Here is a 16,527-nt window from a genome sequence, read left to right on the forward strand (position 1 = left end):
CGCCCTCTTCTCTCTGTTATTTTTTTCGATTTTCTATAGCTGTCAAATAATTCACAAGCAAAAAATTTAGCCAAAAATTAGGCAGTAGGGTTAGTATTAAATTACACTTTTACTGTTACAATGGTTACTTTGCCAACGTAATTTGTTCTAAATCTTGATAAAGAACATAATCCATCCAATAAATAATTATATTCACTACTCAACATACGGGTGAAAAGGTATTCTCTTATTTTGTTTCAGTTGTAATTCAAGTTGTTGTATTCAATGTGAAAGCATTATAGTTACTTATGCATGAGTCAAAATAAAAACTGTAACCAATTCGCACATGAGAAGAACCGAGATTTTATTATCTAATTTTGAAATGGTTTACAATTTTCGATATCTGATATCTGTATCTGAAACAGCCGGAAATAAATATTTTTTTTACCTTAATTAAGCATTATTTGATTTTTAAATTAAAGTAAATCCCGCGGCTTTGCTGCGTAACCACTACACCCGCAGCCGAACCGCCTTGTGGCTGACCGCCGACCTGCGAGTCGAATACACTAATAATCCCTTTAAAATATATCAGAAATCTAAGAAAAGTCAAGCATTGGTAATGAAAAAAGTAACTACATAATAATTGTATTACAAAACGGATGAATGATTGTTTTTTTTGACATAACTTAAAAGAAAAGAACTAAATATTTTTTTATAAAAAGGTACGCAAAATGTAATCACTGACGCAAAATTATTTACCATGACAGGGAAATGTGTATTGCAAATGGGCCAACCCTAAAATAATGACCGAATACTGTGATCGCGGTAGGGACGGTCAGCACTGAAATTGTACAATCATTAAATTGTTCCTGCGGTGTTTTTACAATTATATAAATTTCGAAACGCGAACAAAATCCACTCGTTTCTTCCCAATGCGAGAAAAAGTTTAATTTCAGTTTAATTTGTTTTAATTCGAACGTGTCATTAATACAAATCTATATTCTATTTTAACCCTCGATTTCCCGTCCTAATTGATTCAACATTACTGAAATTCAGTATAATTAATCTTTATTTTCTTCATAGAGTAGAACACTTTATTAGAACCTTAAATATATTTTGAATATTTAGGCGGGATTTCATTTTTAATTATTAACCCTTTTTAACAAAACTTATTTCAAAAATAGATAAAAAACTATACACCATACATATACACTTACATAAATAAATTAAATTATATTAATACGTATATTAGTAATTCTATTTCATCAATCAATGATATATAACGACAATGCATAAGGATCAACATGAATCGGTCGTATTTCATGGCACGGCGTCGATATCAATAATTACTTTAAGTAAAGCTGATATATTATTTTTCCTTTCACCACGAGTCTGGTGCGCCCACTGAACTTTGAACACACAGTTTGCTTGAAGGTATTGAGATTAAACAGTAAATTTATGACTGCGTAAGGTTAAAAAACCGTTAAAGAACGTTTGTGTCTTTTGTAGGTTATTATTAAAATAACTATACCAAAGGGTGTGAAGGCCGTTGCCTTCAGGCCGTTTCAAAAATTAATAATTTGTTACTATCATCATATATTCTATGATTAAAAAATAATATCCCACTGAGTTTCTTTCGCCGGTTCTTCTCTGGTGTTTTATTCCGAACGGGTGGTAGAATTTTGAAAATAAAAAAATGTCGTCTATGTCGATTAGAGATATTTGAATTTGAAAAATAAAATGCCAATATTCTTTAGTCCCAGGATCAGCTTTATAAATGATATACGTTCGTAAGCAACCCGAAAGAGTGGTTAGCACATAACTCATCCCTATGATAAGAGGATATTAGGGGCATAAACCGGCACAAAAGCAGGCAAGCGCCAGAAGACAGATCGCTTCTCAAGGGTGACATCGACGAGGTCACCTAACATCCATTTTTAGCAATTGCCTTGAATTGAGTAATCAATATGAGTAAACACAATTATATTTAAAATTGATGATATTCTGTTAAGGATTGTCATTATGATATTATACACATTTAAAAATATCGAAGTAAAGTAGTAGTTTACCATATCAATACATCTTTGTCAAGGTTTAGTATTCTATAGTGGGATTCTGGGGATATTTATAACTTGATTCATAAACAAATGTAAATTTCATGTCATTTTTGTTAGTCTTCATCGTCCTCGTCGCTTTTTCGTCGTTAGTAACTACATTATGAACCGAAATAGATTTATATTTAATTAAATACTTCAATATGTAGATTTAAAATAGTTTATAATATTTTTCATACTACGTAAGAATCTTTAAAAAACAGTAAAATAGCTGTAAAAATGATTGAAATGTAATAATTTTACTTTTCCATAAATATGAATATTTTTATGTTTTTAAGTTTCATTGTTTGTCTGAATAACTTCAGCATCAACATACAAGTGTTCTGTTTCAGATGAATTGAAGTATTTAATCCATAGCAACCGTTTGCAGGATTAATAAAGCTTACGTAGCCAAGATAATATAGACGGGAGATGATTATTATTATTTTGCCAAAACCTGTCAAAAACAGTTGATACGAAATAAAAGAATAAATATATGTATTTACATAATTCGTAATAATTACAACTATTTAGTAAAATTTTACTAGAAACTTAAACTAACAAAAAAATAAGGTAGGTCTACAAACTTTAGTAGGTACATGTCTAGTACATATATAAATTTAGGTAAAAAAGTATTTTGTGCTTGTTTCAAACCAGTTAGAGCCAATACCATATAATTGGGGTTTTTCTGTAAATATATATTTACTATCAGCCCGGATTTTGGAGGTTGTTAATGTACGAAAAGTCGTAGATTCTACACCTGATCTCTTTTAGGTTTTATTGGATTGCTAACCAGAGTATGAGAGTCAGAGACTAAAGAATACACTTCTATTTGCTCATACATTTGCGCAATCCTGCGTCATTCAAGACATCATTATCAACACATTATTTTCTTTTTTTTACCGACAAGTAATGAGCCGCAACGCAAAGATTAATATTCCGAGAAAATATATCACTCGTTGCTCGTTCCATCAAATATTCATGAAACTTTTTAAATATAGAATTTAATTGAAACATTTGAGCTGGCGAGTAACACTTAAGTACGTAATTATGATCGCTACGCTTGGCAAAGGTGAGACGATCATTAATAAAGGTAATTGTCCGGAGACATTGTTTTACCTTTTATTATAATCGTTAAATGCAACAACCGTTATGCAAAAGCAAGATGGCAGACGTATTGAAAGTTTTATTGCAATTTCAATGCAATCTGCTCGTATTATAAAATATACATAGGTAATCTGAGTTATGACTGTGGTTCCTAATTTAATATATATAAATATATAAAATAAATGATGAAAGCTTAAAATGTACATAATACATTATGTTACCTCGTTGGTCTTGTCATTAAGGCCCCAGATCCCGAGATCCCGGGTTCAAACCCCAGGTTCATAAAAAGTAATTGGATTTTTCTGTAGAAAAAATTTCAATAATAGTCTGGAAGTTTAAAGTGTGGTCACGCTCATTCCTCGGCATAAAGCCCATAAAGCTGTTGGTCCCGTGCCGGAATACTTCCCAGTGGTGTCGAATTTACCGTCACATCGGATTATGAGTTGGGGATAAAATAGTGCCCTTGTGTTTGAGCACAGACTTGTGCACTATCACTAACTGTCACAGTTGGCTAGCCTTCCTTAAGAATAGCAGCTTTCGCTTTGATATCATAATATATATATATATATATATATATATAGTATTTATTAATATACTATTTCACGATAGTGAAAAAATTAAAGTTCTTCATTATTCAAATTCAGGAGATATTCTCAAAAAAATGTAATAAATTACGCTAGTAAGTTCGTATATGTGGACAGATTCTTTTTTTACGTTTGCACATGATTTTTTTAAGCTGGTGGAATTTATACGCGTGTTCCGGCAGACTTTTCGGAACTGTTGTAAACCTTTTTGTTTTACGAAAAATGACTAAATTCTGTGCAGTACTTTTGGGAATGTATGTTTAATATTTGCATGTCGAAGTATACAATGTAAAGCTACATTATAGCACTTTATTCATTTAACAATCCACTTGGTTTTGAGCGTTTGTTACGAAACAAAATCGTGAAGTTAATTGTTTTCAGCATAATTTAGTTTAATTATGCCTAATTAATTTTATAACAAAAAAACAAGTCGTGATAGTTAGATACTAGCATGAGGTGATTTTTTATCTTCGACGAAATTCTGAATGTTTTAATGTGCATATCTAAAGCATAATATAAGCAAGTTACTCGTGACTCGGCAAATGCCTTCTATCAAGGAGAAGGATTAGAGCTTATTCCACCACATTGCTCCACTGATTGACAGTTGGTTGATTAATGATGATTAATGTAATATGCGGCAGAATTTCATCCGGCATCTGCAAAATTCATTAAAATATAAACCAGGATAAGAATTATATCCAAAAATTAATCACAATAAAATATATAATAAACATAATATGTAAAATTATGGCTCTCACCTAATCTTCATGTTGCATCAACTGAGCCTGTAAAATATATCCTGGAGCAACCCCTGGTAGATACCACCCGCTTATCATATGTATAATGTACCGCCAAACCTAGTATTGTTATATTCTGGTTTGAAGGGTGAGTGAGCCAGTGTAACTACAGACACGAGGGATATAAAATGTTAGTTCATAAAGTTGGTTACGCACTGTTGGGATGTGATAATGATAATTCTTACAGCAAGGGATGGATTTGATGGTGATATTTCTTACAGCGTCAAAGTCAGTAACGTGGTAACGACTAACCATGAGGTCTAATCAAATATTGGTTTTATAAAAACAACTAACTTTTGTAATATAATATGTGTATATATAGAATATACAATGAATATTTCTTCGTTACGATAACAATTCTCGTGCCATATGTGCACGCGGTAGCGAGGGCTTATAAATTATTAAATACATTATATTAAAGAATACACGACCATTGAAAATAAATGTATACGTCAACTTTTATTGAAATACGTACGTACATACATCCGCCTCGGAGCCAGTAAGCACTATACGTTGATAATGTGCAACAAATAAATGCATTGATTTATTTTGTTCACGAGTTTATTCGTGGTTGGGCTACGTTGATAGGCACTTGCAAATGCCACGATGCAATTACCATTCATTGTCATATGTTTTTTTTTTACTACCGTAGACCACGTGATTGGTATTTGTATGCTGGAAACGTGCGTTCATAGTAAGTTAAATAGTTATGCTCATAGCGTTGCGGTAAAACGGAAAACACTCAACCGACCGTGCAGTTGTTCGGGTCACGATTTTTTAGTTAAATGCAGTTTTGTTTACTTACAAAGAAGTCGATTTCTTTGTTTGATTTTTTTTTTAGGTATGGGTATTGTGAATCGTTTTTATTCGTTTTATTTTCGTATTTAAAATGCTGTCAACTTACCGAACGATTTTTTTCAACTTTTGTGAAAAAAATTGTGGAAATATATATCAATATCGTATCATTTAGTAATGTGCTTTAGGTAACTGGAAATATGACGCGTCATGTGTATTATGTAAAAATACCATATATTTATGTATATTGTGTATATAAGTGTGTTGTATTAATTAATTGACATAAAAAAGTTTTGTTACCGTTTGTTTTACGATTTTCTGGTGATATAATTTTGAATAATTTGAACCTGTATACCTACACTTATACGAGGTCTATTTTATACCTATACTTTAATGAATATTTTGTTATAATTAAGTTAGTTAGTTAATTAAGTATGTATTTGAAATCGTTATTTACATTTAATTTTATACATACAGTGATGCGTTCGATGTAAGTAATAAAAGATAAATGACTATTTGAATGATTATTTGACAGGTGATCTGCCTAGACCACGAAGCAAAGGCGAGTATGTCTTTGTAATTGCACAACTCCTGTTTGGTTTGCTTCTCTTTGCAACGGTGTTGGGTCACGTGGCGAACATAGTGACCTCCGTCAGTACAGCCAGGAAGGAGTTCCAGGGTAAGTTTAATACATTAAAATTACTTAACCATATACAAATTTTTCATTTCTGTAAATTTTGACCTATTTTTTAAGTATAAGAACCCCTAAATTAGAGGGATTCGTTCTTACGTAATATAGGACGTTTTATTACATTATACAAACGACAAAACAGCTTATATTATTTGAAAAATTAAAGAAATAGGGAATTTGAGTTTAAGTATAATATTTTGTTGTAACTCTTTGTGTTTTCAGCGATGTTTGAATCAATGTCTTGTTTTGAATTTGTTTTTTTTTTTTTTAAATATTGTTTTTGTTTTTTAATATTAAAACTTCTATACGACCTATTTTACGTCGTCGAAAATATTTATGGTCAAAATAAGGTTAAAATACCGATTGATTTATGAACTTCAAATTGGAATTTCTCCATATTATAGTTGCAAAGCTTATTGGAATAATATTCAATGCCAGTATTTCCTAGCATCTTACAATTTTTTTTTTCATTGTGCATTTGAATATTATTTAAGATACAAAATGTGAACTATTTCCTCTGAATTAAACATAAAATATGTATATGATTAGTGTTGGTTTCGCAATATTTAAATAGAAGGTACAAATAAAGGCTGGGTCTAATACGGTCCAACGTTTTATGACGGCTGTAAACGACCTTTATTTTGGGCACAATAATTCACCGTACGATGTGGTTCAACGCGTACAATTATGAGCGTGATTGAATGTTAACATTCTTAGCCGAGGAAAATCGTTCGAAACGGTTTATGTAACTCGTATTTGATTGCGTTATTTTATCATTTTTCGATAACTGATATTGCAATAAATTCTTTATTTACTTCAACAGACGCTTCGACAGTTAGTTTGAATGGTGACAAAATATTTGGTGGTAAATTGTGATTTTTAATTTGAGTATTTATTGCCTGATACCTTTCTATTCTGCCTACTTAGTCGCGGCTCGACATAATATAAGTTCATAAAACCTGCCCAAAATTGAGTGGAGGTGGTCAATCGAGCGCTGCAATCCTGATAGTGGTATTATAACGTTCTATCAGACATAGCAACACGTGACTCGACGCATTTAACCGTACCTCGCTTCTTGGTTTACCTCATATCGTGGCGTTTTTCTGTAAAAACAATCCCTTATGGAGACAATTGATGATTGATGGTCCTAAATTTGTAAGCAATATGTTTCTTTAAAAGAAACAAAATAAAAAATTGTAAAATACATTTAATCGTTAAGTCGCATTGAAAAGGCATATTACAATTTAAATGTTCTTTACATATTTTCCCTTTGACACATGTGCTCGACTGGAGGTCGCGTATAAATAGCCTTTAAAGCAAAATATGAAAGAGAATATAGCATGTAAGTTACACGATCAATGTGAGGCAAGGATAGGATGAGCATTTTATACACAGAAAGCGGCAAAGTGTCAACAACTTTAATTAGCACTGCAGCTCGGTTGAAAAGACAATGGCGCCGCGACGACAGAGAGCAGGCTGAATCCGTGACCTTCCTCGGTGGCGCTGCAGCGAAATAGGTCAGCGGCTTGAATGCTATAAATAGCTCGGCGAAAGTCGGGCGCCGCGCCCCATCCCAGAGGGAGCGGAGCGTCCCGCGCGCGTCCGCTTGCCATCGATCCGTACGCCGCTCCGTGCGCTCCGGCCGCCCGAAGCCCGAAGGTCTCAGGCCGCGCGCCCGCCGCGCCTCCCGAGCCTAGCAATTCGACAATAATTGATCAACTCCCGCATCAAGCTCCACGCTCCGCGCTCGCCGGCCGGCGCGGACCACCTCGTGCCTCATCGCCATAACAAACAACGTCAACAATGTCATTGAAATTCTATCGTAAAATGTTATTCGCGCGGACAGAATCGACGTGAGATATTTCGATAAATGAAATCTTGCACTCGAAAGGACCACTTCAATTTTATGAGTATTGGCTACGAATATTCGATATTCTATTCTCCTCTTTGATATTGAAGTTTCAATATACTTTGATAAATGTTCGATAGATAGCGATGAAAAGCGGGGTGACGAAACGGAATAGTTATTTATATTTATTTACAGGTCATCGAAGACCTGTAAATAAATAAAAATAACTATTCCGAGGTATTTCTTATCTAATCGAATAATCGTTTAATAAGTGGACAGCTTGAATGGAAGTTTGGAAGTGCTGTTGCTCTTTTGGACTTTAAAGAATGTTGTAATTATGGGTTATGAAGGCTTAACTGTAGCGGTTAAAAAATATACTCCCCAAATAAACTATAAACCAGTCATGATTATTAACATAATATAACTATGTGCGTATAATTAATTTGAGTTACTACATATTTTATGACTATGAAAGATATGATGTTAAGTTAAGCTTAAATTTTCTATTATCAGATCAGAATATTGAAAATAAAAAAGATCTAAGACCAAGAATATGCTTTCCTAAACAATTATATTTGTTTTTAGAAAGCAATTTGGCTCAACAAAATCTTTATTGATTTTTACGGAATCTATTTTCAATATCTATTCAAACGTATCGCCTGTAACGTATCTTCAAAATATTAAAAGAATAAAATTGTCTGGTAAAACAATAGATAAATAATGCGTCCTAACAAAAAAGACGATTTATATATTCCACGTGCAGTGCATTTTAATATAAATAAGTATTACTGACATATAGTTTTAAATATTTAAAAAAAAACTCTTTGATAGTAAGAATTTTTGTTCCACTGCTTTTGTCTCAAAACATTAAGCAGGCACATTGAATACCTATTCCCTCCATTGTTCTATATACGGGGAGAGGCGTTGTTTGTTACTCATAATAGTACAACAGTTCGGAGTGCAGTCACTCCCGGAGTAAGTACCTAGTTTGTATTCAAATTGTTAGTCTTGACGTCGAATCTATGCAATCACAGTTCACCGGCTTTGTTTGAATACGTACACACGCAGGGCTGTATGATCAAATGAGATTCAGAGGATCGCCGAAACCAAAGATACACATTATATAAAATGTATTATTAAAACTTTTAGTTTGCAAGATTTTGTGGAATAATTTTGTGAATTCGAGCAATTAGTCTCGACTCATCTATACGTACTGTTGACGTATTCGTAAACAAGTAACATGATTGAAGCCCGAATGGAACGAAATGTTTGAATGAATACGCTAATTGTTTCGTTCTTATGAATATTTTACTGCGAATGAATGGATAGCGTATGCGATGGACAGGATATTTTATAATAGTTGGTAGCGGATTTACTAGAGTGCCCAAGTTATTAGAAGATATCATTGTATTAGTAATAATGCAAAATTGCTGAATTCCATATTCAAGGTGCGTAAGCGGACAATAATTCGTAGCATACCTAATTTTGACATTACCAATTATGATAGGCTTTTGAAACTTCTAATGGATGATGGTGATGAATAAATGGCGTAGTAGAGGGTCACAAGCCTTTTAATATAATTTAATTTATAATTGCTTTCATTATTGACAGAAAAGGTAAACATCGTGACGATAAAACGCTTTAGCGCATGAGTTTTTAACATAGTACAGTATTTTATATAATATACATTATTGATATAAATAAAATAATAAATATAATAAAAAACATAACTTGAGGTACGATAATTAAATAACGGGTAAAACATACAACAACACATTATACGCACCTTAGTAAGTCAATATTAAATATTTATTTTGATCAGGAAACTCCGCTCATTTTTTGTTTTCATACCTGAGCAACTGAATTCAGTGGATTTATGTAAATGATAAAATATCTCTCGGGGTTCCAGTAATTGTGCGATTCTCCCTGTGATCAATTCTTGGTCCATTTTTATTCAAATAACTTGCCTTATCCGTACATAATCAATATGAGGTGGAAATGCTGAGTAATTATAATGAAAAAATAGCAAATAAAATAATCAAATTTCAACTATGGCAACTGATCTCACCAATTAGGTTGTCAGGTTTGCCTATAAATCTATATAATTGCAAAATATATCTGAATTTATTAAATATTTATACTGCAGAAACAATATAGGGATATGGGAATATGGATCATTCAAAAGTTCCCAAGGAAATAAGAGTATCGATTATCGTTTATTTCATATTTGATATTGCGATGTATCTTAAAAAAATATATATATATAAAAATAAAATACCCAATGTTGCTAACTCTTTTGGGAGTTAATTAAACAGGCAAGACAACAGAAAGAACAGTAAACCAGGTTCTGGAATATGTTAAAAAAATGGTTATGGAACGTTTTTGTTTTTAAGGTTAAATTTATAAAAGTATCGACTTTCAGATTTTATGATCTTGGAAATAATTGCCACCAGACTGTTCAATTCAAACTAACAATTTATTTTATTATATATACTTTCACAAGTTTTAATTATAGAGCAATGCATCGAGTGCAACGAAAATTAACTGTTTTATTACCAAAGCATTGTGTAAACCTATAATGAACTCGGAAAATAAAGTAAGAGAAACAAATAAAAATTTTATTGTCGGATTTCGAGATACTTACGTCTTGCACTAGACGTGGTTCGTTTCCGGGAACGGCTCTCGTTGGAGAAAAATTAAATTACGGCAAATGTCTTCAGGCTAATGGACTACTATATTACAGAGTACCAGTCATTGTCTTTGATTTAGATTAAATATATTTTTTATTCAAAAATACCTAAAAAGAAAGAAGAAAAACCTTAAAATAAAGTAATGTTCGAATTTATATTCTCTTTCAAGGAACTAGCCTTTGTTGACAATATGCCATCAACGCAATTTCAGTTTAAATGGTGGTGTATTTTCTATAAAGCAATTAAATGTGTCCTTGAAGGACGGTACCTATAGGTTTTTGTATGAAATATCGGTTTTTTTTTTATATTTCTTATTTCATCACAATTTAACAATACACAGTAAAAAGGTAGTTCAAATTTTAGATATAAATCCGATACCTAAAATAATGATGAAATCACTCTGATATTTAATACTTTAGTCCACTGCGTCAACTCCAAAGCTCTTTTGTGAGCGTCCTGAAAGACTAAACTTGTGCAATTAGCTAAGTATATCCCCAGGACAGACTATTGATGCAACCTGCGGATCGACGGCGTACTCAACAGAACTTGGACTAAATCTTAAGATTTCGCCGCCGTCATGAGAAACTTAGTGAACTTATAAACTTTGTATTGAAGGCTAACGTTTACTTGTCTTCTTGATCATTATACATCTCAAACAATTTAATATTATAACGATAGCTTATTTTGTTATAACCGTAAATAGGCAGCAACTATTTAGGTTACGTAATTATTAGTTACTAAGAGTTTTAGTAAAATTCAGTGTTCAAGATAATGAAAATCAAAATAAATTTAAAATAGAATCTAATTCTGCTTTAACAATTTCCAGGAACAGGCTTGAATAGTTAGATTTAAGATTGAATAAATAGTTTCAATTGAATGTATTCTGTATTGAAAATGGTATAAAAGTGTTTTGAATCAGCAAATGCTACCTTTTCGGTAGTTCGTTTATATATTGCTGGATGAGTTGTTATTGTCATCTCTTACGTTTTGGGTTTTATTTATTTAACCAGTAACATATAATTAATAAAAATCAATATGATATGCTTTTAAAACTTATTTCATAGATAACTGTAATATATTAAGAGAAATAACTTTGTATTCCAAGTTTAAATTTTCTCTCCGACACACGAAACTATAATTTCAGTTTAATTCAACTAAGTTTTCACAACTTTATTGATTAGATGCTCGACATCTGAAACGCCATAATTTAACTTAGTCACAACTTACTAAGTAGAAACAACTGTATCAAAAGTTAAAGCCTTAGTTATAAAATTGTATTTAGCTATTTTGTATTTGTTTAAATAACAAATATTTGAACTAGCTTTTGTTTCGTGACTCTGTACTCTGTAATAATCCAGTTTAAGTCTTTGTTTTCTAAAATTGCACCAGAAAAGAAATCTTGAAAAGTAAAGTCAAACATTTGTCAAAACTAAAAAATCACTTTATTTCAACTTTTAACAAGAAAATTCTTACAACGTAGGAAACGCTTGAAATTATAATTTGAGAATTGTTTAAGTGAAAAAATTATTTCAAAGACAAAGATGTCTTCATAGTACGGTTTATTGCAGCGAAATTAGATGGTGTGAAGACTTATATGAGAATGCGACGCGTGCCCAATCACCTGCAAGTGAAGGTGATCAAGTGGTTCGATTACCTGTGGCTGACCCAGAAGTGTTCCGACGAAGAGAAGGCTGTTTCCTGTCTCCCTGATAAACTTAAAGCGGAAATTGCTATTAATGTGCACCTTGATACTTTGAAGAGGTACGCTTAGTTCTAAATATTATACATTAATCGTTAAGAGATTTTCATCTTTGTATATCATCTGAAGTTTATTTTGAAGTTGTATAAGCCCTTTCTTATTGTCTGAAATCCGTTAGTTTCAGTGCGAAGTATATCATTTCATCTAAAAAGGTAGTTGTAAAATTTTATGACATCATAGCTCAGAAGAAGCAGTTAGTGTTTAATATTCCGTGTCGTATAATTAAAAAACAGAAACACTCGCTTTTTACGCCCATGAATTATTCAAGAGTGTTCTTTCATACGATCCGTAAATTTTGTCGTCAAATGGCTCTCACAGATTTTTTTTTTGTTTTCCACCCGAACGCCGTTAACGCAATTTGAAACTTGTACTGCAGGCTATTTCTAAACTGAACGATTTTAAATTATTATTTTGGCTAGAAAGCGAATTCGATTACTATAATACATTATGAGTTTATCAAGTGTAAATTATGTTTTGTTGCCGTCGTTGTTATTAATTGTATACCATATTAATTTTAATAATATATAATTGTATCACTTTATATATTATATATTATTATTATATATTTTTATATTATAGGGTAGAAATATTTCAAAATACGGAAGCTGGATTTCTATGCGAGTTGGTTTTGAGGCTTCGACCAGTTCTGTTTTCGCCAGGCGATTACATTTGTAGAAAAGGTAAGTGTATCTCTTGATATTTGATTTAAAATGCTTGGACGTTATGATTACTTATTAATATAAAATGTTCGTAGGCGAAGTCGGAAAGGAGATGTACATAGTGAACCGAGGCAAACTACAGGTGGTCGGTGACAACGGAAAGACAGTGTTAGCTACACTCAAAGCGGGTTCTTATTTTGGCGAAATTTCCATTCTGAACATGGGCACAGCAGGTAAACAACTTGGTAAATATCGCCACGGCCCGAGACGCCACGCCATTTTTACTCTACTTTGTCGTTTCTTGAAAAGTTTTTAAAAGCAAAAGCAAACGTTTCGAGGAGACGCTGCAATCAGGCCGAGGGAGCGGCCGCGACGCTAGCAACAGGTTTTGGGACATCATTCTCGAACGTACATTAGCGCTTTCCGAACATATTTGATAAGACTAAGACAAAATAGTTAATAGAAACTTTGACCATCGTTAAGCGCTGATGACGTTCTGTGATACTGTTTATAGGTTATACCAGCTTCCACATCTTATTGTTTTTTTACCGAATTTTTACACATTTGAACTATTCTACCATTTCCATTAAATTAAATATGCAAACCGTTTTCAAAATTCTACTTCTTCAACAATAAATTCATTAATATGTATGGTAAGCTACATTTTTATTGATTTTATTTATATATTTATATTTATTTTCGTAGTTCTTTTTAGCTTTCTACATTCAAGATTCGTAGCACAGCGTCATGTGGTTTGTTTGCTTTTAGTTTCATCTCCTTTGGTTGTATTGAAGGCAGTGTCCCCGACCGCTTTGCATCCTCCCTAAATACTATATTTGGCGTGACCTCTTGGTGCATGAAACCCCTAATAATATTTTAATGTTCTATATTATTGAATTATATCAAAGATTTTGTCATTTTATCAAGCTACGTTACAGTGATTGTTTTTAGTTAATACTATCATTGCCGTAACTAGGCATTGTAAAAATTGTAGAACAGCTTAGTTCTTTTACTAATAAACATTTTATTTACTAATTTTTAAACCCTAAACGCTTTGTCTTGAAGCACAAATCGAATTCAATAGAAATCGCTTCTTATAGTTATGTTGAAATTGTTATGATTATTAATCATATCTTCATTTTCCTACAAAATTTAAACCTATTTAAAATGAACTATGTTTTTTTTTATTATTGGAATTTCAAAATTACTTTTCTATTTTCTGTCGGTGCGTTCGGTTGTTTCTTAATTGTCACTGTGAAATATTTTATATTCGACTTCTATACAATTAAAAGAAAGTCGAAGTTCAAATATTTCACGGGATTTGTTGCCCGAAAATCGGTTGGCACGGAGTGTGTGGATGACACGTCGACAGGCAACCGGCGGACAGCGTCAGTGCGCTCCGTTGGCTACTCGGACCTGTTCGTGCTCAGCAAGAAGGACATGTGGGACGTCCTCAAGGAGTATCCTGCTGCCAGAGTTCGTCTTGAAGCTATAGCAGTCAAGAGACTTGAAAAGTATAAGAAAGCTCCTCTCGAAAAAGGTGTGTATTTAATTATTATTACAATTAAGTATTATTTATTTATATACGATTTATGTATTCACATTTATCCTTTGTTTTCTTTTTTTAATAATATATTGATTGTATTGTGTTTTAATATATTTAAGTCTTAACCGCTCATGTGATTTACGATTGCAACAGCTATTATTATTATCTATTATTATATAAGAACTTTTTCTATTTCTATCTTTTGTAATGCATAGAAGAAGAAATTGTACTGAATAAATGAAATTAGAATGGCCATCCTGTTATAATTATATACAATTGAAAGGCTTAAAAAGTATCTCTGTTATCTTGTATATCTGTAGTGGCAATGGGCCGGTGCCAGTCTACGCCAGGGCTGGTGGAGACCAGTGGGCGCGTGCCCATAGAGGAGATGCATCTCCCGCCCGCATCGATTCCCCCACCATTTCACTCCTCACACCCGCCTTCCTACCGGGACCAGCTATATAGGTAATTATCATTTCACAATCTATTTAAAAATGTTCAATCATTTTTAGTTTGGGGGTTTTCATTTCTATTAATTAAACTCATGTTTCGGACGAACTTCAATAAGGATTTTGCACGATATACTTGAATTAGGAGGATTCGGAGCCGGAATCAACACTATGAAGCTTGGTCACTAAATGTTTGATTTTCCAGTTCTTCAGTAAGCCCCCTTCGTGTAGCGTCTCCTGTAGCTTCATGTGCATCTAGTGCTCGTAGCAGTGCTGCGGGTGGCGGTAGTGTGGCAGCTGGCAGCGCGCCTAGAGTTGTTCTCGACTCACACGAGGCACTCGAGTGCGAGATCAAGAGGCTCCGAGAACGCCTGTACACTGTGGAGACAGAAAACGCCGCGATGTCAGCCAAATTAAGTCAACAGCAATGGGAAGTAGACCAGAGGTACGTATTAATATATCTAATTATTTAAACATAACATTTCCTAAACAAGCTAGATATAGCAAATAGTAGATTTAAAAAACATATATCATAAAAATGACTATCAATGAAATTACATTTTATATCTATACTATAGACGATATTCATCGATATTGAATCGTAGGTTGCAAGAGATCGAAATGCAGATCTGCGGCGGCAGCTCACTGAGCTCGCAGGAGGAAAACGAGAGGAATAGAGAGAGCATCATTTAACAGCGCGCCTCGCCTATGCGTGTGCGCTTGCCCGTGCCGCCGCCGCCGCCTCGCCTGCCCGTCTGCTAAGAGTGAGACCGAACGAACATTTCTATTGCTTTCCCATCTCGCACCGAACTCATCGAGTACGATGTGGACATTATCGAAGTGTTTTTATGATAAATTAATATTACGGATAATATTAAAATACGAATTAACTTTATCAAATTTATATACATATACTTAGTATATACGACTCGCTATAATTGACGAGTGTTCGTGGAGTGAGATTTTGCCGAGACAATATTATCTTTAATGTTGGTTAAGTCGAAGTGTGAAGTGAAGTGAGTGAGGTCGAGCGCGGTGTATCTGCGTTGGGATCAGTTTAGCTCGCGTGCAGCCCTATAGGGCCATCGTCTTTATAAATTTTAGCATTTGTATGTTGTACATACTATGTTAATATATATAACTTAGCAGAATCATTTCGATTCTTGCGAAATAATATATATATATATTACATAAAAATGTCTATTGTCATATTGGTATGTGTCACAGTTTGTATTTTATGTTCGGGTAATTTACCAATATTATATAAAAATTAACGAAATAATCTTTGTGCCAAAATCATTGAACTTATACAACAATAAAACAACTTTGTTGTAGTTTATAGAATGGAGCTTTAATAATTATTGTAGAGTTCATGTCTTGACCTATAATATTATATAATTTATAATCTTAAATGATTTCCATTCTAGTTTATTTAAAACAAAACGACGACGGTGTTAACATAGGTAGTATTTTATTGTCAGTAAATTTGGTATATAATCTATGTATATTCTTGGAATGGTAAATATTAT

The 16,527-nt window shown here is 32.9% G+C and overlaps 1 protein-coding gene across 1 annotated transcript in view; it reads left to right on the forward strand.

The window, feature by feature from the left end:
• Positions 1 to 16,134, forward strand: part of LOC125070931 (cyclic nucleotide-gated cation channel alpha-3) — a 60,503-nt gene extending 44,369 nt beyond the window's left edge. Inside the window, exons 6-13 of the mRNA XM_047680957.1 lie at positions 5,891 to 6,034; positions 12,154 to 12,346; positions 12,924 to 13,024; positions 13,099 to 13,236; positions 14,376 to 14,543; positions 14,870 to 15,014; positions 15,204 to 15,443; positions 15,604 to 16,134. Of these exons, the coding sequence (XP_047536913.1) occupies positions 5,891 to 6,034; positions 12,154 to 12,346; positions 12,924 to 13,024; positions 13,099 to 13,236; positions 14,376 to 14,543; positions 14,870 to 15,014; positions 15,204 to 15,443; positions 15,604 to 15,691 (1,217 nt within the window). The 3' untranslated portion in view covers positions 15,692 to 16,134. The remainder of the gene's footprint in view (positions 1 to 5,890; positions 6,035 to 12,153; positions 12,347 to 12,923; positions 13,025 to 13,098; positions 13,237 to 14,375; positions 14,544 to 14,869; positions 15,015 to 15,203; positions 15,444 to 15,603) is intronic.
• Positions 16,135 to 16,527: the final 393 nt, after the last annotated feature.

This window comes from Vanessa atalanta, chromosome 2 (genome assembly GCF_905147765.1).
Source record: "Vanessa atalanta chromosome 2, ilVanAtal1.2, whole genome shotgun sequence".
NCBI lineage: Eukaryota > Metazoa > Arthropoda > Insecta > Lepidoptera > Nymphalidae > Vanessa > Vanessa atalanta.